At 34.8% G+C, this 22247-nt stretch overlaps 1 protein-coding gene, 22 non-coding genes and 1 pseudogene across 23 annotated transcripts; all 24 read right to left on the minus strand.

The window, feature by feature from the left end:
* Positions 1–402: 402 nt before the first annotated feature.
* Positions 403–521, minus strand: LOC112421438 (5S ribosomal RNA). Its single transcript, XR_003011770.1, has one exon. It is a non-coding gene; the product is annotated as a 5S ribosomal RNA (ribosomal RNA).
* A 224-nt stretch (positions 522–745) lies between these two features.
* LOC112421548 (5S ribosomal RNA) lies at positions 746–863 on the minus strand. Its single transcript, XR_003011873.1, has one exon. It is a non-coding gene; the product is annotated as a 5S ribosomal RNA (ribosomal RNA).
* Positions 864–1479: 616 nt separating this feature from the next.
* On the minus strand, positions 1480–2355 carry LOC112420774 (uncharacterized). The gene has a single exon (XM_024780456.1). The coding sequence runs from the start codon at positions 2353–2355 to the stop codon at positions 1480–1482; it is 876 nt and encodes a 291-aa protein (XP_024636224.1).
* A 253-nt stretch (positions 2356–2608) lies between these two features.
* Positions 2609–2728, minus strand: LOC112421558 (uncharacterized; annotated as a pseudogene).
* A 223-nt stretch (positions 2729–2951) lies between these two features.
* On the minus strand, positions 2952–3070 carry LOC112421423 (5S ribosomal RNA). The gene has a single exon (XR_003011756.1). It is a non-coding gene; the product is annotated as a 5S ribosomal RNA (ribosomal RNA).
* Positions 3071–4188: 1118 nt separating this feature from the next.
* Positions 4189–4307, minus strand: LOC112421448 (5S ribosomal RNA). Its single transcript, XR_003011776.1, has one exon. It is a non-coding gene; the product is annotated as a 5S ribosomal RNA (ribosomal RNA).
* A 548-nt stretch (positions 4308–4855) lies between these two features.
* Positions 4856–4974, minus strand: LOC112421546 (5S ribosomal RNA). Its single transcript, XR_003011871.1, has one exon. It is a non-coding gene; the product is annotated as a 5S ribosomal RNA (ribosomal RNA).
* A 1120-nt stretch (positions 4975–6094) lies between these two features.
* LOC112421490 (5S ribosomal RNA) lies at positions 6095–6213 on the minus strand. Its single transcript, XR_003011816.1, has one exon. It is a non-coding gene; the product is annotated as a 5S ribosomal RNA (ribosomal RNA).
* A 219-nt stretch (positions 6214–6432) lies between these two features.
* Positions 6433–6551, minus strand: LOC112421562 (5S ribosomal RNA). The gene has a single exon (XR_003011880.1). It is a non-coding gene; the product is annotated as a 5S ribosomal RNA (ribosomal RNA).
* Positions 6552–7668: 1117 nt separating this feature from the next.
* Positions 7669–7787, minus strand: LOC112421457 (5S ribosomal RNA). The gene has a single exon (XR_003011787.1). It is a non-coding gene; the product is annotated as a 5S ribosomal RNA (ribosomal RNA).
* A 547-nt stretch (positions 7788–8334) lies between these two features.
* Positions 8335–8453, minus strand: LOC112421479 (5S ribosomal RNA). Its single transcript, XR_003011805.1, has one exon. It is a non-coding gene; the product is annotated as a 5S ribosomal RNA (ribosomal RNA).
* Positions 8454–9569: 1116 nt separating this feature from the next.
* LOC112421551 (5S ribosomal RNA) lies at positions 9570–9688 on the minus strand. Its single transcript, XR_003011876.1, has one exon. It is a non-coding gene; the product is annotated as a 5S ribosomal RNA (ribosomal RNA).
* A 545-nt stretch (positions 9689–10233) lies between these two features.
* On the minus strand, positions 10234–10352 carry LOC112421545 (5S ribosomal RNA). The gene has a single exon (XR_003011870.1). It is a non-coding gene; the product is annotated as a 5S ribosomal RNA (ribosomal RNA).
* A 223-nt stretch (positions 10353–10575) lies between these two features.
* On the minus strand, positions 10576–10694 carry LOC112421523 (5S ribosomal RNA). Its single transcript, XR_003011849.1, has one exon. It is a non-coding gene; the product is annotated as a 5S ribosomal RNA (ribosomal RNA).
* Positions 10695–10919: 225 nt separating this feature from the next.
* Positions 10920–11038, minus strand: LOC112421468 (5S ribosomal RNA). The gene has a single exon (XR_003011794.1). It is a non-coding gene; the product is annotated as a 5S ribosomal RNA (ribosomal RNA).
* A 1185-nt stretch (positions 11039–12223) lies between these two features.
* On the minus strand, positions 12224–12342 carry LOC112421549 (5S ribosomal RNA). Its single transcript, XR_003011874.1, has one exon. It is a non-coding gene; the product is annotated as a 5S ribosomal RNA (ribosomal RNA).
* Positions 12343–12565: 223 nt separating this feature from the next.
* Positions 12566–12684, minus strand: LOC112421535 (5S ribosomal RNA). The gene has a single exon (XR_003011861.1). It is a non-coding gene; the product is annotated as a 5S ribosomal RNA (ribosomal RNA).
* Positions 12685–12909: 225 nt separating this feature from the next.
* LOC112421547 (5S ribosomal RNA) lies at positions 12910–13028 on the minus strand. The gene has a single exon (XR_003011872.1). It is a non-coding gene; the product is annotated as a 5S ribosomal RNA (ribosomal RNA).
* Positions 13029–14211: 1183 nt separating this feature from the next.
* On the minus strand, positions 14212–14330 carry LOC120580333 (5S ribosomal RNA). The gene has a single exon (XR_005646057.1). It is a non-coding gene; the product is annotated as a 5S ribosomal RNA (ribosomal RNA).
* Positions 14331–14554: 224 nt separating this feature from the next.
* LOC120580329 (5S ribosomal RNA) lies at positions 14555–14673 on the minus strand. Its single transcript, XR_005646053.1, has one exon. It is a non-coding gene; the product is annotated as a 5S ribosomal RNA (ribosomal RNA).
* A 225-nt stretch (positions 14674–14898) lies between these two features.
* Positions 14899–15017, minus strand: LOC120580331 (5S ribosomal RNA). Its single transcript, XR_005646055.1, has one exon. It is a non-coding gene; the product is annotated as a 5S ribosomal RNA (ribosomal RNA).
* A 1186-nt stretch (positions 15018–16203) lies between these two features.
* Positions 16204–16322, minus strand: LOC112421550 (5S ribosomal RNA). The gene has a single exon (XR_003011875.1). It is a non-coding gene; the product is annotated as a 5S ribosomal RNA (ribosomal RNA).
* A 224-nt stretch (positions 16323–16546) lies between these two features.
* Positions 16547–16665, minus strand: LOC112421554 (5S ribosomal RNA). The gene has a single exon (XR_003011879.1). It is a non-coding gene; the product is annotated as a 5S ribosomal RNA (ribosomal RNA).
* A 224-nt stretch (positions 16666–16889) lies between these two features.
* Positions 16890–17008, minus strand: LOC112421427 (5S ribosomal RNA). The gene has a single exon (XR_003011759.1). It is a non-coding gene; the product is annotated as a 5S ribosomal RNA (ribosomal RNA).
* Positions 17009–22247: the final 5239 nt, after the last annotated feature.

Consider the following 22247-nt stretch of genomic DNA (forward strand, 5'->3'; position numbering starts at 1 on the left):
TTTTTTCTAGAACAAGAAAAAAAGGAAAAAATTTATAGAAGTCTTAATATTTTCTAGAAAGAAAAAAAATGGTGGGAGATGTGCAATACAAGGACTTCCTAGGACGTCACCCATCCTAGTACTACTCTCGCCCAAGCATGATGGGATCCTGTGCATTAGTGTTGGTATTATCGCACCTGAAAGTAATACGCTCTAATTGTATATATGTGTTTGTTCGTTGCGAAAAATATAAAACTTCGACAATTAACAAAAAAATAAAAACATATAGAAGTCTTACTATTTTCTAGAAGAAGAAAAAAAGGGAAAAATTTATAGAAGTGTTAATTTTTTTCTAGACGAAGAAAAAAAGGAAAAAATGTATAGAAGTCTTAATATTTTCTAGAAAGAAAACAAAGGGTGGGAGAGGTTCAACACAAGGACTACCCAGGAGATCATCCATCCTAGTACTACTCTCGCCCAAGCACGCTTAACTGCGGAGTTCTGATGGGATCCGGTGCATTAGTGCTGGTATGATCGCACCTGAATGTAATACGCTCTAATTGTATATATGTGTTTGTTCGTTGCGAAAAATATAAAACTTCGACAATTAACAAAAAAATAAAAACATATAGATGTCTTACTCTTTTCTAGAAGAAGAAAATAAGGGAAAAATTTATAGAAGTGTTAATTTTTTTCTAGAAGAAGAAAAAAAGGGAAAAATTTATAGAAGTCTTAATATTTTCTAGAAAGAAAACAAAGGGTGGGAGAGGTTAAACACAAGGACTTCCCAGGAGTCATCCATCCTAGTACTACTCCCGCCCAAGCACGCTTAACTGCGGAGTTCTGATGGGATCCGGTGCATTAGTGCTGGTATGATCGCACCTGAATGTATTTTATTTTTTTTAGCCAAAAAAGAGGAGCAGCAAAGAACCACTACCTCAAAACTTCATAAACTTAACAAAGAGAGAAAACACAAAAATGGAGGGGAACATAAGGCCAAACCTCCTAACCAGAGGATACCCTAAAGTTGGGCATCCCAAGTCTATCATGAATTACAAAGTTGTTTATGAAATCAGGCATGTTCAACCAAATTGTGACTCCTTCTATATCTAAACCTTTTGAAGCCAACTTATCTGCACACCTATTATCTTCTCTATAAATATGAGTTATAACAAAATTCATTCTACAAAGAAGTTTCCTGCAGTTTATCCATCTGTTTCTTAACCTACAAGGTATCATAGACATTTTTTTAAAAGCCATAACAACCAAAGCTGAGTCAGATTCAATCCATATGTTCCTCCAATTTCTCTGGTAAGCTATTTCCACTACTCTCATGATAGCTGCAAGCTCAGGCTGATATGCACTCCCACCTCCCAAGTTTTTAGCAAAGCAAGAAAGGAAGTTAGCATTTTGGTCCCTGAAAACTCCTCCACATGATGAAGAGGTTGCCGTAGAAGCCCCATCAGTGTTGAATTTTATCCACCCTACAATTGGGGGATACTAGATAATCTCCTTAATGCAAGTTGGTTTTGGGGGATGAACCAAAACATTGAATTTCTTTAATATGATGAGGTCCCTAACTGAAGAATTAGAAGATTTGTTGGTGTAGTTTCCAGATAGGTTCACAGCAGTTATAATGTTATTGATTGCTAGCTGCCAGTGAGGTGATCTATTGTGAAACCTGCGTTGGTTTCTATTATACCAGATGGTGGATATTATATTGACTATAGTGGCCTGATTCACTACTTTACATTGAGGGGACCACCCTCTGTCACACACAGACCAAATGTCAGGAATGGATTGAAAATGAAGCGATGAATCAAGAACAGATGCAAACCAACACCAGATTCTAAAAGCAAAGCAACATTCAAAGAAAAGATGAAAAGATGTTTCGACATGAGTACCACATAATGAGCACATTGATGGGAGTTGGCATCCTCTTTGCTGGAGTTTTTCATCTGTTGGAACTTTATCATGAATTAGTCTCCAAGTAAGGATGGATTTTGATGGTGGTATATCTTTGCTCCAGATGAGTTTGGCCCAGTTATGAGTATTTACAGGTTGGTTCTTGAAGGCATATGAGTCACGCATCATCAAGTCTCCATTAGAGTTGTGATTCCAAATCAGTTTGTCTTCTTTGTCCTCCATTGGAATAGTAACTTTCTCAGCAAGCAACTTCAGCGCAGGGTAATGAACCAGAATTGTTTGAGGTATATGCCATCTGAAGTTTTGAATGTAGTCATGAACAAACTGAGGATATTCTCTATATATGTCTTGATTAACGTTAAGGGTTTCATGCAGAGGTTCCCCACACCAAGCATCTTCCCAGAACTTAATCAATCTCCCATTACCAAGCAGCCATTTAGAGTTATCCATGACAATTGGAAATTCATTTAGAGTTACCTGAATGTAATACGCTCTAATTGTATATATGTGTTTGTTCGTTGCGAAAAATATAAAACTTCGACAATTAACAAAAAAATAAAAACATAGAACAGTCTTACTCTTTTCTAGAAGAAGAAAATAAGGAAAAAATTTATAGAAGTGTTAATTTTTTTCTAGAAGAAGAAAAAAATGAAAAAAATTATAGAAGTCATAATATTTTCTAGAAAGAAAAAAAATGGTGGGAGAGGTGCAACAAAAGGACTTCCCCCTAGAGGTCACCCATCCTAGTACTACTCTCGTCCAAGCACGCTTAATTGCGGAGTTCTAATGGGATCGGTGCATTAGTGTTGGTATGATCACACCTGAAAGTAATACACTCTAATTGTATATATGTGTTTGTTCGTTGCGAAAAATATAAAACAACGACAATTAACAAAAAAATAAAAACATATAGAAGTCTTACTATTTTCTAGAAGAAGAAAAAAAGGGAAAAATTTATAGAAGTGTTAATTTTTTCTAGAAAAAGAAAAAAAGGAAAAAATTTATAGAAGTCTTAATATTTTCTAGAAAGAAAAAAAATGGTGGGAGAGGTGCAATACAAGGACTTCCCAGGTGGTCACCCATCCTAGTACTACTCTCGCCCAAGCACGCTTAACTGCGGAGTTCTGATGGGATCCGGTGCATTAGTGCTGGTATGATCGCACCTGAATGTAATACGCTCTAATTGTATATATGTGTTTGTTCGCTGCAAAAAATATAAAACTTCGACAGTTAAGAAAAAAATATAAACATATAGAAGTCTTACTATTTTCTAGAAGAAGGAAAAAGGTAAAAATTTATAGAAGTGTTAATATTTTCTAGAAGAAGAAAAAAAAGGAAAAAATTTATAGACGTCTTAATATTTTCTAGAAAGAAAACAAAGTTATTTTCATGATAAAAAGCAAGCTATGACCACTCAATTCAACACCATACTATCAGAAGTTAATCAAAGTTACAATCTTAGTTTGGTTAAAGGGTCTCCGGCTATGCTTGATTATAATGTGGCCAAATTGTTTAACATACCCTTCAAAGTTAAGAGAATCACTCCTATTAATGGAACTTCTTGGAAGCCTCGAAGTGTTGGAGTTTTTAAACTTAATTGTGATGGTTCTTCAATTGGCAGTCAACCTTGTGGTTCAATAGGTATTGTTATCAGAGACTTATATTCCAATTTTCTTGGGGCTATCTGCAGCAACATTGGTCATGCAACACCTGTTGAGGCTGAGTTCAGTGCCTGCATGCTTGCCATTGAAAGAGCTCAACACATGGGTCTTACTAATATATGCTTAGAAACTGATTCTTTGCAAGTGGTTAACGCTTTCAGGACTAAGATGGGGGCTCCTTGGAAGATGACAGCCAGATGGTTCAATTGCTTAAAGTTTTGCTCTGGCATTATTTGTTCTTTTGTTCACATTCCTAGAGAAGGAAACATGGTAGCTGATGTTATAGCCAAAAATGGACAGGGTCTATCTCTCTATTCCACACAGTGGTGGTCTTTCCCACCATCTTTCATTAATTCTCTTCTCCTAAGAGACAGTCATGGACTTTCTTTTTCTAGATTACCTTGATTTTTCTTGTCCTCCTTGTTGGTTTTAGGAGGATCTTGTATTGTTTGTTTGTGTTGGCTTTGCTTTTTTGATTTGGTTTCAGGGTTTCTTTTGGGGGTTCTTTGTATTGCTTGTTTTCTTTGTTCTGATGCTTTGGTGATTGTATTCGGTTCAGCCCTCTCGTGATCTTTTATATAATCTAGCTTTATCAAATAAAATAAAAAAACAAAGGGTGGGAGAGGTTAAACACAAGGACTTCCCAGGAGGACACCCATCATAGTACTACTCTCGCCCAAGCACGCTTAACTGCGGAGTTCTGATGGGATCCGGTGCATTAGTGCTGATATGGTCGCACCTGAAAGTAATACGCCCTAATTGTATATATGTGTTTGTTCGTTGCGAAAAATAAAAAACTTCGACAATTAACAAAAAAATAAAAACATATAGAAGCCTTACTATTTTCTAGAAGAAGAAAAAAAGGGAAAAATTTATAGAAGTGTTAATTTTTTCTAGAAGAAGGAAAAAAGGAAAATATTTATAGAAGTCTTAATATTTTCAAGAAGGAAAAAAAAATGGTGGGAGAGGTGCAACACAAGGACTTCCCAGGAGGTCACCCATCCTAGTACTACTCTCGCCCAAGAATGATGGGATCCAGTGCATTAGTGTTGGTATGATCGCACCTGAAAGTAATACACTCTAATTGTATATATGTGTTTGTTCGTTGCGAAAAATATAAAACTTCGACAATTAACAAAAAAATAAAAACATATAAAAGTCTTACTTTTTTCTAGAAGAAGAAAAAAAGGGAAAAATTTATAGAAGTGTTAATTTTTTCTAGAAGAAGAAAAAAAGGAAAAAATTTATAGAAGTCTTAATATTTTCTAGAAAGAAAACAAAGCGTGGGAGAGGTTCAACACAAGGACTTCCCAGGAGGTCATCCATCAAAGTACTACTCTCGCCCAAGAACGCTTAACTGCGGAGTTCTAATGGGATCCGGTGCATTAGTGTTGGTATGATCGCACCTGAACGTAATACGCTCTAGTTGTATATATGTGTTTGTTCGTTGCGAAAAATATAAAACTTTGACAGTTAACAAAAAAATAAAAACATATAGAAGTCTTACTATTTTCTAGAAGAAGAAAAAAGGGAAAAATTTATAGAAGTGTTAATCTTTTCTAGAAGAAGGAAAAAAGGGAAAATTTTTATAGAAGTCTTAATATTTTCTAGAAAGAAAACAAAGGTATTTTCATGATAAAAAGCAAGCTATGACCACTCAATTCAACACCATACTGTCAGAAGTTAATCAAAGTTACAATCTTAGTTTGGTTAAAGGGTCTCCGGCTATGCTAGAGTATTATGTGGCCAAATTGTTTAACATACCCTTCAAAGTTAAGAGAATCACTCCTATTCATGGAACTTCTTGGAAGCCTCCAAGTGTTGGAGTTTTAAAACTTAATTGTGATGGTTCTTCAATTGGCAGTCAACCTTGTGGTTCAATTGGTATTGTTATCAGAGACTCAGATTCCAATTTTCTTGGGGCTATCTGCAGCAACACTGGTCATGCAACACCTCTTGAGGCTGAGTTCAGTGCCTGCATGCTTGCCATTGAAAGAGCTCAACACATGGGTCTTACTAATATATGCTTAGAAACTGATTCTTTGCAAGTGGTTAATGCTTTCAGGACTAAGATGGGGGCTCCTTGGAAGATGAGAGCCAGATGGTTCAATTGCTTAAAGTTTTGCTCTGGCATTATTTGTTCTTTTGTTCACATTCCTAGAGAAGGAAACATGGTAGCTGATGCTATAGCCAAAAATGGACAGGGTCTATCTCTCTATTCCACACAGTGGTGGTCTTTCCCACCATCCTTCATTAATTCTCTTCTCTTAAGAGACAGTCTTGGACTTTCTTTTTCTAGATTAGCTTGATTTTTCTTGTCCTCCTTGTTGGTTTTAGGAGGATCTTGTATTGTTTGTTTGTGTTGGCTTTGCTTTTTTGATTTGGTTTCAGGGTTTCTCTTGGGGGTTCTTTGTATTGCTTGTATTCTTTGTTCTGATGCTTTGGTGATTGTATTCGGTTCAGCCCTCTCCTGATCTTTTATAAAATCAAGCTTTATCAAAAAAAAAGAAAGAAAACAAAGGGTGGGAGAGGTTAAACACAAGGACTTCCCAGGAGGTCACCCATCCTAGTACTACTCTCGCCCAAGCACGCTTAACTGCAGAGTTCTAATGGGATCCGGTGCATTAGTGCTGATATGATCGCACCTGAAAGTAATACGCTCTAATTGTATATATGTGTTTGTTCGTTGCGAAAAATATAAAGCTTCGACAATTAACAAAAAAATAAAAACATATAAAAGTCTTACTTTTTTCTAGAAGAAGAAAAAAAGGGAAAAATTTATAGAAGTGTTAATTTTTTCTAGAAGATGAAAAAAAGGAAAAAATTTATAGAACTCTTAATATTTTCTAGAAAACAAAGCGTGGGAGAGGTGCAACACAAGGACTTTCCAGGAGGTCACCCATCCTAGTACTACTCTCGCCCAAGAACGCTTAACTGCGGAGTTCTAATGGGATCCGATGCATTAGTGCTGGTATGATTGCACCTGAACGTAATACGCTCTAATTGTATATATGTGTTTGTTCGTTGCGAAAAATATAAAACTTCGACAGTTAACAAAAAAATAAAAACATATAGAAGTCTTACTATTTTCTAGAAGAAGAAAAAAGGGAAAAATTTATAGAAGTGTTAATATTTTCTAGAAGAAGAAAAAAAGGGAAAAATTTATAGAAGTCTTAATATTTTCTAGAAAGAAAACAAAGGTATTTTCATGATAAAAAGCAAGCTATGACCACTCAATTCAACACCATACTGTCAGAAGTTAATCAAAGTTACAATCTTAGTTTGGTTAAAGGGTCTCCGGCTATGCTAGAGTATTATGTGGCCAAATTGTTTAACATACCCTTCAGAGTTAAGAGAATCACTCCTATTCATGGAACTTCTTGGAAGCCTCCAAGTGTTGGAGTTTTAAAACTTTATTGTGATGGTTCTTCAATTGGCAGTCAACCTTGTGGTTCAATTGGTATTGTTATCAGAGACTCAGATTCCAATTTTCTTGGGGCTATCTGCAGCAACATTGGTCATGCAACACCTCTTGAGGCTGAGTTCAGTGCCTGCATGCTTGCCATTGAAAGAGCTCAACACATGGGTCTTACTAATATATGCTTAGAAACTGATTCTTTGCAAGTGGTTAATGCTTTCAGGACTAAGATGGGGGCTCCTTGGAAGATGAGAGCCAGATGGTTCAATTGCTTAAAGTTTTGCTCTGGCATTATTTGTTCTTTTGTTCACATTCCTAGAGAAGGAAACATGGTAGCTGATGCTATAGCCAAAAATGGACAGGGTCTGTCTCTCTATTCCACACAGTGGTGGTCTTTCCCACCATCCTTCATTAATTCTCTTCTCTTAAGAGACAGTCTTGGACTTTCTTTTTCTAGATTAGCTTGATTTTTCTTGTCCTCCTTGTTGGTTTTAGGAGGATCTTGTATTGTTTGTTTGTGTTGGCTTTGCTTTTTTGATTTGGTTTCAGGGTTTCTTTTGGGGGTTCTTTGTATTGCTTGTTTTCTTTGTTCTGATGCTCTGGTGATTGTATTCGGTTCAGCCTTCTCCTGATCTTTTATATAATCTAGCTTTATCAAATAAAATAAAAAAACAAAGGGTGGGAGAGGTTAAACACAAGGACTTCCCAGGAGGTCACCCATCCTAGTACTACTCTCGCCCAAGCACGCTTAACTGCAGAGTTCTGATGGGATCCGGTGCATTAGTGCTGATATGATCGCACCTGAAAGTAATACGCTCTAATTGTATATACGTGTTTGTTCGTTGCGAAAAATAAAAAACTTCGACAATTAACAAAAAAATAAAAACATATAGAAGCCTTACTATTTTCTAGAAGAAGAAAAAAAGGAAAAAATTTGTAGAAGTGTTAATTTTTTCTAGAAGAAGGAAAAAAGGAAAATATTTATAGAAGTCTTATATTTTCAAGAAAGAAAAAAAAATGGTGGGAGAGGTGCAACACAAGGACTTCCCAGGAGGTCACCCATCCTAGTCCTACTCTCGCCCAAGAATGATGGGATCCAGTGCATTAGTGTTGGTATGATCGCACCTGAAAGTAATACACTCTAATTGTATATATGTGTTTGTTCGTTGCGAAAAATATAAAACTTCGACAATTAACAAAAAAATAAAAACATATAAAAGTCTTACTTTTTTCTAGAAGAAGAAAAAAAGGGAAAAATTTATAGAAGTGTTAATTTTTTCTAGAAGAAGAAAAAAAGGAAAATTTTTATAGAAGTCTTAATATTTTCTAGAAAGAAAACAAAGCGTTGGAGAGGTTCAACACAAGGACTTCCCAGGAGGTCATCCATCCAAGTACTACTCTCGCCCAAGAACGCTTAACTGCGGAGTTCTAATGGGATCCGGTGCATTAGTGCTGATATGATCGCACCTGAACGTAATACGTTCTAGTTGTATATATGTGTTTATTCGTTGCGAAAAATATAAAACTTTGACAGTTAACAAAAAAATAAAAACATATAGAAGTCCTACTATTTTCTAGAAGAATAAAAAAGGGAAAAATTTATAGAAGTGTTAATCTTTTCTAGAAGAAGAAAAAAAGGGAAAAATTTATAGAAGTCTTAACATTTTCTAGAAAGAAAACAAAGGTATTTTCATGATAAAAAGCAAGCTATGACCACTCAATTCAACACCATACTGTCAGAAGTTAATCAAAGTTACAATCTTAGTTTGGTTAAAGGGTCTCCGGATAAGCTAGAGTATTAAGTGGCCAAATTGTTTAACATACCCTTCAAAGTTAAGAGAATCACTCCTATTCATGGAACTTCTTGGAAGCCTCCAAGTGTTGGAGTTTTAAAACTTAATTGTGATGGTTCTTCAATTGGCAGTCAACCTTGTGGTTCCATTGGTATTGTTATCATAGACTCAGATTCCAATTTTCTTGGGGCTATCTGCAGCAACATTGGTCATGCAACACCTGTTGAGGCTGAGTTCAGTGCCTGCATGCTTGCCATTGAAAGAGCTCAACACATGGGTCTTACTAATATATGCTTAGAAACTGATTCTTTGCAAGTGGTTAATGCTTTCAGGACTAAGATGGGGGCTCCTTGGAAGATGAGAGCCAGATGGTTCAATTGCTTAAAGTTTTGCTATGGCATTATTTGTTCTTTTGTTCACATTCCTAGAGAAGGAAACATGGTAGCTGATGCTATAGCCAAAAATGGACAGGGTCTATCTCTCTATTCCACACAATGGTGGTCTTCCCCACCATCCTTCATTAATTCTCTTCTCTTAAGAGACAGTCTTGGTCTTTCTTTTTCTAGATTAGCTTGATTTTTCTTGTCCTCCTTGTTGGTTTTAGGAGGATCTTGTATTGTTTGTTTGTGTTGGCTTTGCTTTTTTGATTTAGTTTCAGGGTTTCTTTTGGGGGTTCTTTGTATTGCTTGTATTCTTTGTTCTGATGCTTTGGTGATTGTATTCGGTTCAGCCCTCTCCTGATCTTTTATATAATCTAGCTTTATAAAAAAAAAAAAAAAACAAAGGGTGGGAGAGGTTAAACACAAGGACTTCCAAGGAGGTCACCCATCCTAGTACTACTCTCGTCCAAGCACGCGTAACTGCGGAGTTCTGATGGGATCCGGTGCATTAGTGCTGATATGATCGCACCTGAAAGTAATACGCTCTAATTGTATATATGTGTTTGTTCGTTGCGAAAAATATAAAACTTCGACAATTAACAAAAAAATAAAAACATATAGAAGTCTTACTATTTTCTAGAAGAAGAAAAAAAGGGAAAAATTTATAGAAGTGTTAATTTTTTCTAGAAGAAGGAAAAAAGGAAAATATTTATAGAAGTCTTAATATTTTCAAGAAAGAAAAAAAAAATGGTGGGAGAGGTGCAACACAAGGACTTCCCAGGAGGTCACCCATCCTAGTACTACTCTCGCCCAAGAATGATGGGATCCAGTGCATTAGTGTTGGTATGATCGCACATGAAAGTAATACGCTCTAATTGTATATATGTGTTTGTTCGTTGCGAAAAATATAAAACTTCGACAATTAACAAATAAATAAAAACATATAACAGTCTTACTTTTTTCTAGAAGAAGAAAAAAAGGCAAAAATTTATAGAAGTGTTAATTTTTTCTAGAAGATGAAAAAAAGGAAAAAATTTATAGAAGTCTTAATATTTTCTAGAAAACAAAGCGTGAGAGAGGTGCAACACAAGGACTTTCCAGGAGGTCACCCATCCTGGTACTACTCTCGCCCAAGCACGCTTAACTGCGGAGTTCTGATTGGATCCGGTGCATTAGTACTTGTATGATCGCACTTGAAAATCATACTCTCTAATTGCATATATGTGTTTGTTCGTTGCGAAAAATATAAAACTTCGACAATTAACAAAAAATAAAAACATATAGAAGTCTTACTATTTTCTAGAAGAAGAAAAAAAGGGAAAAATTTATAGAAGTATTAATTTTTTCTACAAGAAGGAAAAAAAGAAAAATATTTATAGAAGTCTTAATATTTTCTAGAAAGAAAAAAAATGGTGGGAGAGGTGCAACAAAAGGACCTCCCAGGAGGCCACCCATCCTAGTACTACTCTCGCCCAAGCACGCTTAATTGCTGAGTTCTGATGGGATCCGGTGCATTAGTGCTGGTATGATCGCACCTGAAAGTAATACGCTCAAATTGTATATATGTGTTTGTTCGTTGCGAAAAATATAAAGCTTCGACAATTAACAAAAAAATAAAAACATATAGAAGTCTTACTATTTTCTAGAAAAAGAAAAAAAGGGAAAAATTTATAGAACTGTTAATTTTTTCTAGAAGAAGTAAAAAACGGAAAATCTTTATAGACGTCTTAATATTTTCTAGAAAGAAAAAAAAATGGTGGGAGAGGTGCAACACAAGGACTTCCTAGGAGGACACCCATCCTTGTACTACTCTCGCCCAAGCACGCTTAATTGCTGAGTTCTGATGGGATCCGGTGCATTAGTGCTGGTATGATCGCACCTGAAAGTAATACGCTCTAAATGTATATATGTGTTTGTTCGTTGCGAAAAATATAAAGCTTCGACAATTAACAAAAAAATAAAAACATATAGAATTCTTACTATTTTCTAGAAGAAGAAAAAAAGGAAAAAATTTATAGAAGTGTTAATTTTTCTAGAAGAAGGAAAAAAAGGAAAATATTTATAGAAGTCTTAATATTTTCTAGAAAGAAAAAAAATGGTGGGAGAGGTGCGACACAAGGACTTCCCAGGAGGACGATGGCAATGGGTACCCAATGGGTAGGGTACTACAGTGCCCGTCCCCATACCCGCATTTATAAAAAATACCCGTACCCGTGCCCGTACCCTCGTGGGCAACAACTTTAGTCCCCTTCCCATACCCTATGGGTACCTCAGTGCCCATACCCGCATCCATTACCCGCACTTTAACTATGAAAAAAAAAATATCACAAATGAAATAAAACTACGATCCCAATTTTTTAAAATTAACTCATAAAATAATATGAATCGTGGTATTTAGTCAAATAGAAAACATCCAAAATATCCCTAAAAAATTATACACCGGCATAATGGAGTTGTTATTGTATTAAGCAGTTGTTTGGTTTAAGTTTAGGTTTAAGCTGAAATAGCTAAATAAATTAATTAATTATACATAAAAAAAATAATAATAATTTATGATATATTATATAAATATGTATATGCGGGTTGCGGGTCTGGGTAATATAGTACCCTTACCCGTGCCCGTACCCATTTAATTTTGTGGGTATTACCCGTACCCAAGTCCAGATCCATAAAAGCGGGTTTTTACCCTACCCATTGTGGATATTTTTTGTGGGTATCCATTGGATCTGGGTCCAATTGCCGTCCCTAGAGGACACCCATCCTAGTACTACTCTCGCCCAAGCACGCTTAATTGCTGAGTTCTGATGGGATCTGGTGCATTAGTGCTGATATGATCGCACCTGAAAGCAATACGCTCTTATTGTATATATGTGTTTGTTTGTTGCGAAAAATATAAAGCTTCGACAATTAACAAAAAAATAAAAACATATAGAAGTCTTACTAATTTCTAGAAGAAGAAAAAAAGGGTAAAATTTATAGAAGTGTTAATATTTTCTAGAAGAAGGAAAAAAATGAAAATATTTATAGAAGTCTTAATATTTTCTAGAAAGAAAAAAAATGGTGGGAGAGGTGCAACACAAGGACTTCTCAGGAGGACACCCATCCTCGTACTACTCTCGCCCAAGCACGGTTAATTGCTGAGTTCTGATGGAATCCGGTGCATTAGTGCTGGTATGATCACACCTGAAAGTAATACGCTCTAAATGTATATATGTGTTTGTTCGTTGCGAAAAATATAAAGCTTCGACAATTAACAAAAAATAAAAACATATAGAATTCTTACTATTTGCTAGAAGAAGAAAAAAAGGGAAAAATTTATAGAAGTGTTAATTTTTTCTAGAAGAAGGAAAAAAAGGAAAATATTTATAGAAGTCTTAATATTTTCTAGAAAGAAAAAAAATGGTGGGAGAGGTGCAACAAAAGGACCTCCCAGGAGGCCACCCATCCTAGTACTACTCTCGCCCAAGCACGCTTAATTGCTGAGTTCTGATGGGATCCGGTGCATTAGTGCTGGTATGATCGCACCTGAAAGTAATACGCTCAAATTGTATATATGTGTTTGTTCGTTGCGAAAAATATAAAGTTTCGACAATTAACAAAAAAATAAAAACATATAGAAGTCTTACTATTTTCTAGAAAAAGAAAAAAAGGGAAAAATTTATAGAACTGTTAATTTTCTCTAGAAGAAGTAAAAAAAGGAAAATCTTTATAGACGTCTTAATATTTTCTAGAAAGAAAAAAAAATGGTGGGAGAGGTGCAACACAAGGACTTCCTAGGAGGACACCCATCCTTGTACTACTCTCGCCCAAGCACGCTTAATTGCTGAGTTCTGATGGGCTCCGGTGCATTAGTGCTGGTATGATCGCACCTGAAAGTAATACGCTCTAAATGTATATATGTGTTTGTTCGTTGCGAAAAATATAAAGCTTCGACAATTAACAAAAAAATAAAAACATATAGAATTCTTACTATTTTCTAGAAGAAGAAAAAAGGAAAAAATTTATAGAAGTGTTAATTTTTTCTAGAAGAAGGAAAAAAAGGAAAATATTTATAGAAGTCTTAATATTTTCTAGAAAGAAAAAAAATGGTGGGAGAGGTGCGACACAAGGACTTCCCAGGAGGACGATGGCAATGGGTACCCAATGGGTAGGGTACTACAGTGCCCGTCCCCATACCCGCATTTATAAAAAATACCCGTACCCGTGCCCGTACCCTCGTGGGCAACAACTTTAGTCCCTTCCCCATACCCTATGGGTACCTCAGTGCCCATACCCGCATCCATTACCCGCACTTTAACTATGAAAAAAAAAATCACAAATGAAATAAAACTACGATCCCAATTTTTTAAAATTAACTCATAAAATAATATGAATCGTGGTATTTAGTCAAATAGAAAACATCCAAAATATCCCTAAAAAATTATACACCGGCATAATGGAGTTGTTATTGTATTAAGCAGTTGTTTGGTTTAAGTTTAGGTTTAAGCTGAAATAGCTAAATAAATTAATTAATTATACATAAAAAAAAAATAATAATTTATGATATATTATATAAATATGTATATGCGGGTTGCGGGTCTGGGTAATATAGTACCCTTACCCGTGCCCGTACCCATTTAATTTTGTGGGTATTACCCGTACCCGTGTCCAGATCCATAAAAGCGGGTTTTTACCCTACCCATTGTGGATATTTTTTGTGGGTATCCATTGGATCTGGGTCCAATTGCCATCCCTAGAGGACACCCATCCTAGTACTACTCTCGCCCAAGCACGCTTAATTGCTGAGTTCTGATGGGATCTGGTGCATTAGTGCTGATATGATCGCACCTGAAAGCAATACGCTCTTATTGTATATATGTGTTTGTTTGTTGCGAAAAATATAAAGCTTCGACAATTAACAAAAAAATAAAAACATATAGAAGTCTTACTAATTTCTAGAAGAAGAAAAAAAGGGTAAAATTTATAGAAGTGTTAATATTTTCTAGAAGAAGGAAAAAAATGAAAATATTTATAGAAGTCTTAATATTTTCTAGAAAGAAAAAAAAATGGTGGGAGAGGTGCAACACAAGGACTTCTCAGGAGGACACCCATCCTCGTACTACTCTCGCCCAAGCACGGTTAATTGCTGAGTTCTGATGGAATCCGGTGCATTAGTGCTGGTATGATCACACCTGAAAGTAATACGCTCTAAATGTATATATGTGTTTGTTCGTTGCGAAAAATATAAAGCTTCGACAATTAACAAAAAAATAAAAACATATAGAATTCTTACTATTTGCTAGAAGAAGAAAAAAAGGGAAAAATTTATAGAAGTGTTAATTTTTTCTAGAAGAAGGAAAAAAAGGAAAATATTTATAGAAGTCTTAATATTTTCTAGAAAGAAAAAAAATGGTGGGAGAGGTGCAACAAAAGGACCTCCCAGGAGGCCACCCATCCTAGTACTACTCTCGCCCAAGCACGCTTAATTGCTGAGTTCTGATGGGATCCGGTGCATTAGTGCTGGTATGATCGCACCTGAAAGTAATACGCTCAAATTGTATATATGTGTTTGTTCGTTGCGAAAAATATAAAGTTTCGACAATTAACAAAAAAATAAAAACATATAGAAGTCTTACTATTTTCTAGAAAAAGAAAAAAAGGGAAAAATTTATAGAACTGTTAATTTTCTCTAGAAGAAGTAAAAAAAGGAAAATCTTTATAGACGTCTTAATATTTTCTAGAAAGAAAAAAAAATGGTGGGAGAGGTGCAACACAAGGACTTCCTAGGAGGACACCCATCCTTGTACTACTCTCGCCCAAGCACGCTTAATTGCTGAGTTCTGATGGGCTCCGGTGCATTAGTGCTGGTATGATCGCACCTGAAAGTAATACGCTCTAAATGTATATATGTGTTTGTTCGTTGCGAAAAATATAAAGCTTCGACAATTAACAAAAAAATAAAAACATATAGAATTCTTACTATTTTCTAGAAGAAGAAAAAAAGGAAAAAATTTATAGAAGTGTTAATTTTTTCTAGAAGAAGGAAAAAAAGGAAAATATTTATAGAAGTCTTAATATTTTCTAGAAAGAAAAAAAATGGTGGGAGAGGTGCGACACAAGGACTTCCCAGGAGGACGATGGCAATGGGTACCCAATGGGTAGGGTACTACAGTGCCCGTCCCCATACCCGCATTTATAAAAAATACCCGTACCCGTGCCCGTACCCTCGTGGGCAACAACTTTAGTCCCCTTCCCCATACCCTATGGGTACCTCAGTGCCCATACCCGCATCCATTACCCGCACTTTAACTATGAAAAAAAAAAATCACAAATGAAATAAAACTACGATCCCAATTTTTTAAAATTAACTCATAAAATAATATGAATCGTGGTATTTAGTCAAATAGAAAACATCCAAAATATCCCTAAAAAATTATACACCGGCATAATGGAGTTGTTATTGTATTAAGCAGTTGTTTGGTTTAAGTTTAGGTTTAAGCTGAAATAGCTAAATAAATTAATTAATTATACATAAAAAAAAAATAATAATTTATGATATATTATATAAATATGTATATGCGGGTTGCGGGTCTGGGTAATATAGTACCCTTACCCGTGCCCGTACCCATTTAATTTTGTGGGTATTACCCGTACCCGTGTCCAGATCCATAAAAGCGGGTTTTTACCCTACCCATTGTGGATATTTTTTGTGGGTATCCATTGGATCTGGGTCCAATTGCCATCCCTAGAGGACACCCATCCTAGTACTACTCTCGCCCAAGCACGCTTAATTGCTGAGTTCTGATGGGATCTGGTGCATTAGTGCTGATATGATCGCACCTGAAAGCAATACGCTCTTATTGTATATATGTGTTTGTTTGTTGCGAAAAATATAAAGCTTCGACAATTAACAAAAAAATAAAAACATATAGAAGTCTTACTAATTTCTAGAAGAAGAAAAAAAGGGTAAAATTTATAGAAGTGTTAATATTTTCTAGAAGAAGGAAAAAAATGAAAATATTTATAGAAGTCTTAATATTTTCTAGAAAGAAAAAAAAATGGTGGGAGAGGTGCAACACAAGGACTTCTCAGGAGGACACCCATCCTCGTACTACTCTCGCCCAAGCACGGTTAATTGCTGAGTTCTGATGGAATCCGGTGCATTAGTGCTGGTATGATCACACCTGAAAGTAATACGCTCTAAATGTATATATGTGTTTGTTCGTTGCGAAAAATATAAAGCTTCGACAATTAACAAAAAAATAAAAACATATAGAATTCTTACTATTTGCTAGAAGAAGAAAAAAAGGGAAAAATTTATAGAAGTGTTAATTTTTTCTAGAAGAAGGAAAAAAAGGAAAATATTTATAGAAGTCTTAATATTTTCTAGAAAGAAAAAAAATGTGGGGAGAGGTGCAACACAAGAACTTCCCAGGAGGTCACCCATCCTAGAACTACTCTCGCCCAAGCACAATTAACTGCGGAGTTCTGATGGGATCCGGTGCATTAGTGCTGGTATGATCGCACCTATAAGTAATACGCTTTAATTGTATATATGTGTTTGTTCGTTGCGAAAAATATAAAACTTCGACAATTAACAAAAAAATAAAAACATATAGAAGTCTTACTATTTTCTAGAAGAAGAAAAAAAGGGAAAAATTTATAGAAGTGTTAATTTTTTGTAGCAGAAGGAAAAAAAGGAAAATATTTATAGAAGTCTTAATATTTTCTAGAAAGAAAAAAAATGGTGGGAGAGGTGCAACACAAGGACTTCCCAGGAGGTCATCCATCCTAGTACTACTCTCGCCCAAGCACAATTAACTGCGGAGTTCTGATGGGATCCGGTGCATTAGTGATGGTATGATCACACCTGAAAGTAATACGCTCTAATTGTATATATGTGTTTGTTCGTTGCGAAAAATATAAAGCTTCGACAATTAACAAAAAAATAAAAATATATAGAAGTCTTACTATTTTCTAGAAGAAGAAAAAAAGGGAAAAATTTATAGAAGTGTTAATTTTTTCTAGAAGAAGGAAAAAAAGGAAAATATTTATAGAAGTCTTAATATTTTCTAGAAAGAAAAAAAAATGGTGGGAGAGGTGCAACACAAGGACTTCCCAGGAGGTCACCCATCCTAGTACTACTCTCGCCCAAGCACGAAATCTTCTGGTCAGAAACGCCATCTCTTCCGCATCTGAACCACTGTTTGATTCTCCATCAGGATTCTTTTCTTAGGATTCAACATCTTGAATAGCTTCAACATATTATCCTTTAGATTCCATAGCAATGGATCTGGACTTCTTAGAAGATTAATCTCCAATAAGCTATATCACATGAATTTTGAGAGAACTTATCAGATTCTTCAGGCTTAGCTTGTTCAAATCCTTTGCTTCCTGAATGGTTGTAACCTTTGATCTGAACCTAGCAGGAAGATTCCGAAGAATCTTTTTGACATGGTCAGGAATAGTATAAATTTTATTCTGAACCTGAAGGACAAATACAAGAGTCTGAAACCTTGAATACATGGTTTCAATATCTTCATCCTCCCTCATTTTAAAAAGATCATATTGATGAACCAATTGGTTAGCATTATCTTGCTTCCCTTGTTGGTTTACTTCATATGTAGAACACGATAACTAAAATATGACTTTATCAGTAGATTTGTCAATAATCTTGGTTTACTCTGAATAAGGCAAAGCTTCCACCAGAATACCACAGACTCTATGATGCTTCATGCATATCTTCCTCTGAGCCTCAATCGGTTTCTTCTTATCCACCACCATACCTTATGAGTCCACAACAAATCCCACACCATCTTCAATGATGTCCAACAACTCATCATCAACTCCTATGATGTGGATGTGCATTGCTTTTCCACCATGAGAACTAAGTAGCATATCCATTGAAAGATGGAGGTCTTACAAAATAATTGTTATTCTATGAGGTAGAAGTATTATTGTTGTAATCATACTATACTTGAGCACCATGAGTGCTAAAACCAGAACTAACGCTGAGGTTAGGTTCAGAAGATGAGAAAAACACGGGGGGGGGGGGGGGGGGGGGGGGGGGGGGGGGGGGGGGGGGGAAGAAAGACACAACAATTGTAATGGTTCCTCTCACAAACCTAGAGCAGTTCAGTCCTCTTGTACTCCCAATGGATTTTCACTATAATTACTAAGGTTACAAATGCTCAAGCACATAAGCAAAATACTTCAAAATGCTCAAAACACACAAGCAAGAGACTTGAAAATGCTAAAAGACTTCTTATAATCTAGCTTAATCAAATAAAGATTGTTCAGTTTTACACTTTATATACAATCAAAGGTGTAAACAATTACAAAACAAAGTAAGACTCTTAAGACTTTAAAATTTCTAAGATATGAAATTCTTAAGTGTTTATATGCTTTTCAATTTGGCAGAGTAATGAAACTTGTAAATATTGCAGAGTCTTGCTCATTTCTTGAAGTCTTAAGCTCCTTATATAGAGAAGGAAATAAGAGACGTTGGAGAACTGTCAACGCATAAATTAGAGTTTTTGAGAAGCTTGATCATGAACGTTGGAATATTTCTTGATTTGGTTAATGTTGTTGGAACGACATTTGAAATTCCTTTGCTTCAAAAGGAATTATCTGTTCAATCCAATTGTCTTTGAAGTTCTTTTTCTGTTTCTGCACATGGTTACAAGAAGACAAAGTGTACTATCTGATTTTGATGATGGCATCTTCAGAGGACGACAAGTCTGAAATGTCCTTTAGAGCATCTCCAATGGGGGTCCTTACTTAACAAGGACCAGTCCCCGTTAAGGACCCTTCATTGAAGGAAGAAAAAATTAGTCCTCGTTATGGAACGAGCAACTATATAAGGACTCTCTCTCTCCTGAGTAATGAACGGGTCCCAAGTATAAAAAAGTAATATAATGTGTACTACTTGGTCCCACTTGCATATAGGAGTAATAAAATGTGTACTACTTGGTCCCACTTGTAAAAAGGAATAATATGTAAATTATTTTTGTTTAATGATGTAAAGATAGTGAGACATATTTAAGTATTTTTCATTGGAGTCCTTATTAGTGTATTGTCATTGGAGTCATTGAGTCTTTTAATAAGTACTTTTATTAAAAAAATTATAAATAAGTGATTTGTCACGTGGGGTCCATTTAAGGATTCCTTATTAGGGAACTACCATTGTGGATGCTCTCAGAGACTTCATATTTCATAATCCAGAGTCTGGTGTTCTTCATATTCTGTTTCAGAACTTTAGCTTCTCTTTCAATTCCAATTGCTCTTGTATACGTTCTTCCATAACCAAAACTTGATTTTACTTTATAAGTTTAGTCTATGATCATGCACATTTGAAGATATATTAGCATATATTAACATTTTAATATCTATTATCATCAAAACTTCATAAACATTGTATAAACCCATTTTGTTCAACAATTTATTTAAGGAGGGCCACCCCTAGTTATTGTTGTTTTGTAGCATTAATGGATACAACAGGACAAGGTCATGAGTAAATCCTGCAAATCTGGGAAGGAAGGACAATTATAAGTACGTACTTTGTAGTTTCTGAATTTTGACTAAGATGTTTTATAGTCCACACGTTTTGAAGTAATCACTAATTGCCCATACCTTCGCTGCCATGCATCAATCTATTAAAATATTCGTATAGTGTTATTCGTATTACTATTTCTCAACTCAATTTGATGGTGTTTTTATTACTTCAAATCAAAAACCAGCTGGCTTAACGCGTTTATGATGACGATTCGCACATTACTCATTTATGTGTCTTTTTTTCTTATCCACTAGTAATATTCTACTGCACATACTTGCTACAAAACAAAACCAAAAAAATAATAAAATTTCGAAAATTTTCAATGAAATGGTAAGATTTTGTTAATTTCTCCTTTTCTTTTCTAGATACATGATAAAGATTTGATGAATAATATTTGTTTTTTTTTATTTGGAGTTTGAATCTCAAACCTTGCATATATTATGCATTGTTCATACCAATTGAACTAAGTTTATGAGGACACTAAAAATCTGAATCCTTCGCATACATTATGCATTGTTCATACCGATTGAACTAAGCTCACGAGGACATAAATAACATTAGTTTATTGAGAAATAATAATTTTCAACATTTTAAGAAATAAATTCGTACAATTTTCAATACATAATTTTTATTTTTGCTATTTTTTCTAGTGTACTATTTTTTATATATTAACATATGCGGTAAGAACACGTGTTATATTTTTTTTTTTATAATAGTCTCTTAAATATTTAACTGTAGAAGAGAAATATGTATAAACATGAGACAATAAATAGTTAATGGGGCGTATCAGTTATGATTTTAAATAACTTGTTTTTTTTTTGAAGGAAGGAAAAAAGACTTGTTTACCATGAATTTTTTTTAGGGTATTCAATCAAGACTATTTATAACTTAATTTTTTATTTTTGTGATATTCAATCAAATATTTTTGTAATTTAAAAAAAAAAATCATGTGGTATTCAATCAAAACTCCTTGTAACTTATAAAAGGTCTCGTGATATTCAAAAACATTTTAATTTTGAGAGATTGTTTTTCTTTTTAGAGAATTTTTTTTGAGAGATTGTTTAATAAGTTGAATTTTGGTGGATTTTGTGGGAATATTTAGTGAATTTTCAGCATAAAAAAATCTTACATTAAAACACAAGATTTCTATTTCTTTTAAGATTTTACCCCCCCTCACCTCCCTCCCTCCCTCTCTCTCACTTAAAAAAACACAAATAAAAGAGTGAATATTGAAAATATTGTGAAATCATAAAGTCATTTACAATCTTATAAATCCATAAAGTCATTTCAAATCATTTAAACAGATATAAATCTTTTAAAATCCAAATCGTAAATCTTCATAGTCTTTTAAAATCTTAAATGTCATTAAAATCTTGTAAAATCTTTAAAATCGAAAATATTTTTTTAAACAAAAATGTTTTTTAAAATCCTAATCCAATATATTTGGACCGTCAATATATTTCTAAGGGCTAGAATACCCTCTAGAAAGTCTTAGGCACTCTCCCGAAATGCTCCGGAATAGGCGCGCCCTTCCAGAGGCGCCACCTCAACAAGCTTCTAGAAGCATCTAGAGCTTAGTGATGACACTAGGTCATACATCATTTTGTTACAGTTTTTATGTAGTTTTAGTCAAGTTCAGGTGATTATGCATGAGTCAGAAGCTGAAAAATGACTGTTTTGTAATTCTGAAGATGAGAAAAATCGTACTCCGATTTGGTGACATCGTAGTACGATTTTGAAGCTGAAGTTTGACATGTTGTCTCGTAAAAAATCGGAGTCCGATTTCCCAAAAATCGGGCTACGATTTGAAGACGCTTCTGTGCTAGATTTGTGTTGAGTGGGCCATCGTGCTCCGATCTGGAGCATCGGAGTAAGATTTTAGCGTTTATGGGAAATGTCCTATAAAAAGGAAGTCGATTTATGAAGGAAGGGTTCAAAATTTTGGAGAGAAAATCATACTTTTGGAGCTGGATCACTGAGCAAAAGGTGGGAGACCATCAAAACTCATAGCCGGTTATCAATTTCATGTAATGAATTCTTCTTTATCATTAGTTATTTATGCTTTAGCCATGAGTAACTAAATCCTTTGTGATTAGGTCAAGAGATGATTTTGTACTAGCTCATGTGGATGTAACCTGATACTCTTACGTTTATGAATGTCAATATAGTTTATTCAGTGTATCTTGTTCTTAATGCTTTTATGATTCTGACCCAATATAATTGATTCAAGAGATTATATGACTATTAACCGTAGTGTGTAACTCGAATATATTTATGTTGTTCAATCTAACAGACAATCTAGGAATAGAGCGTTGTTAGGTTGTTATAATTGAATTAACGGACTTAATATCCTTTGACGATTATAGGTTCACCTAAGGAATTAGGGAATTATGATTAGATAAGCGGACTTAGGATCAAGGGATTGACCTAAGTTAATGTGTTAATTCGTCGTTTACTTTGTGACATTCGTAGACATCAGAAACAGGTTGCTAATGAGTGAAGTGCATATGAATGGAAGGACCTAGTCATCTCTCTAAACTATATCTAAAACCAACG

This window comes from Medicago truncatula, chromosome 4 (assembly GCF_003473485.1).
Source record: "Medicago truncatula cultivar Jemalong A17 chromosome 4, MtrunA17r5.0-ANR, whole genome shotgun sequence".
Taxonomy (NCBI): domain Eukaryota; kingdom Viridiplantae; phylum Streptophyta; class Magnoliopsida; order Fabales; family Fabaceae; genus Medicago; species Medicago truncatula.

Excerpts from the sequence above, each read along its gene's own strand:
- LOC112420774 (XM_024780456.1), bottom strand. The coding sequence starts at position 2,355 with ATGGATAACTCTAAATGGCTGCTTGGTAATGGGAGATTGATTAAGTTC.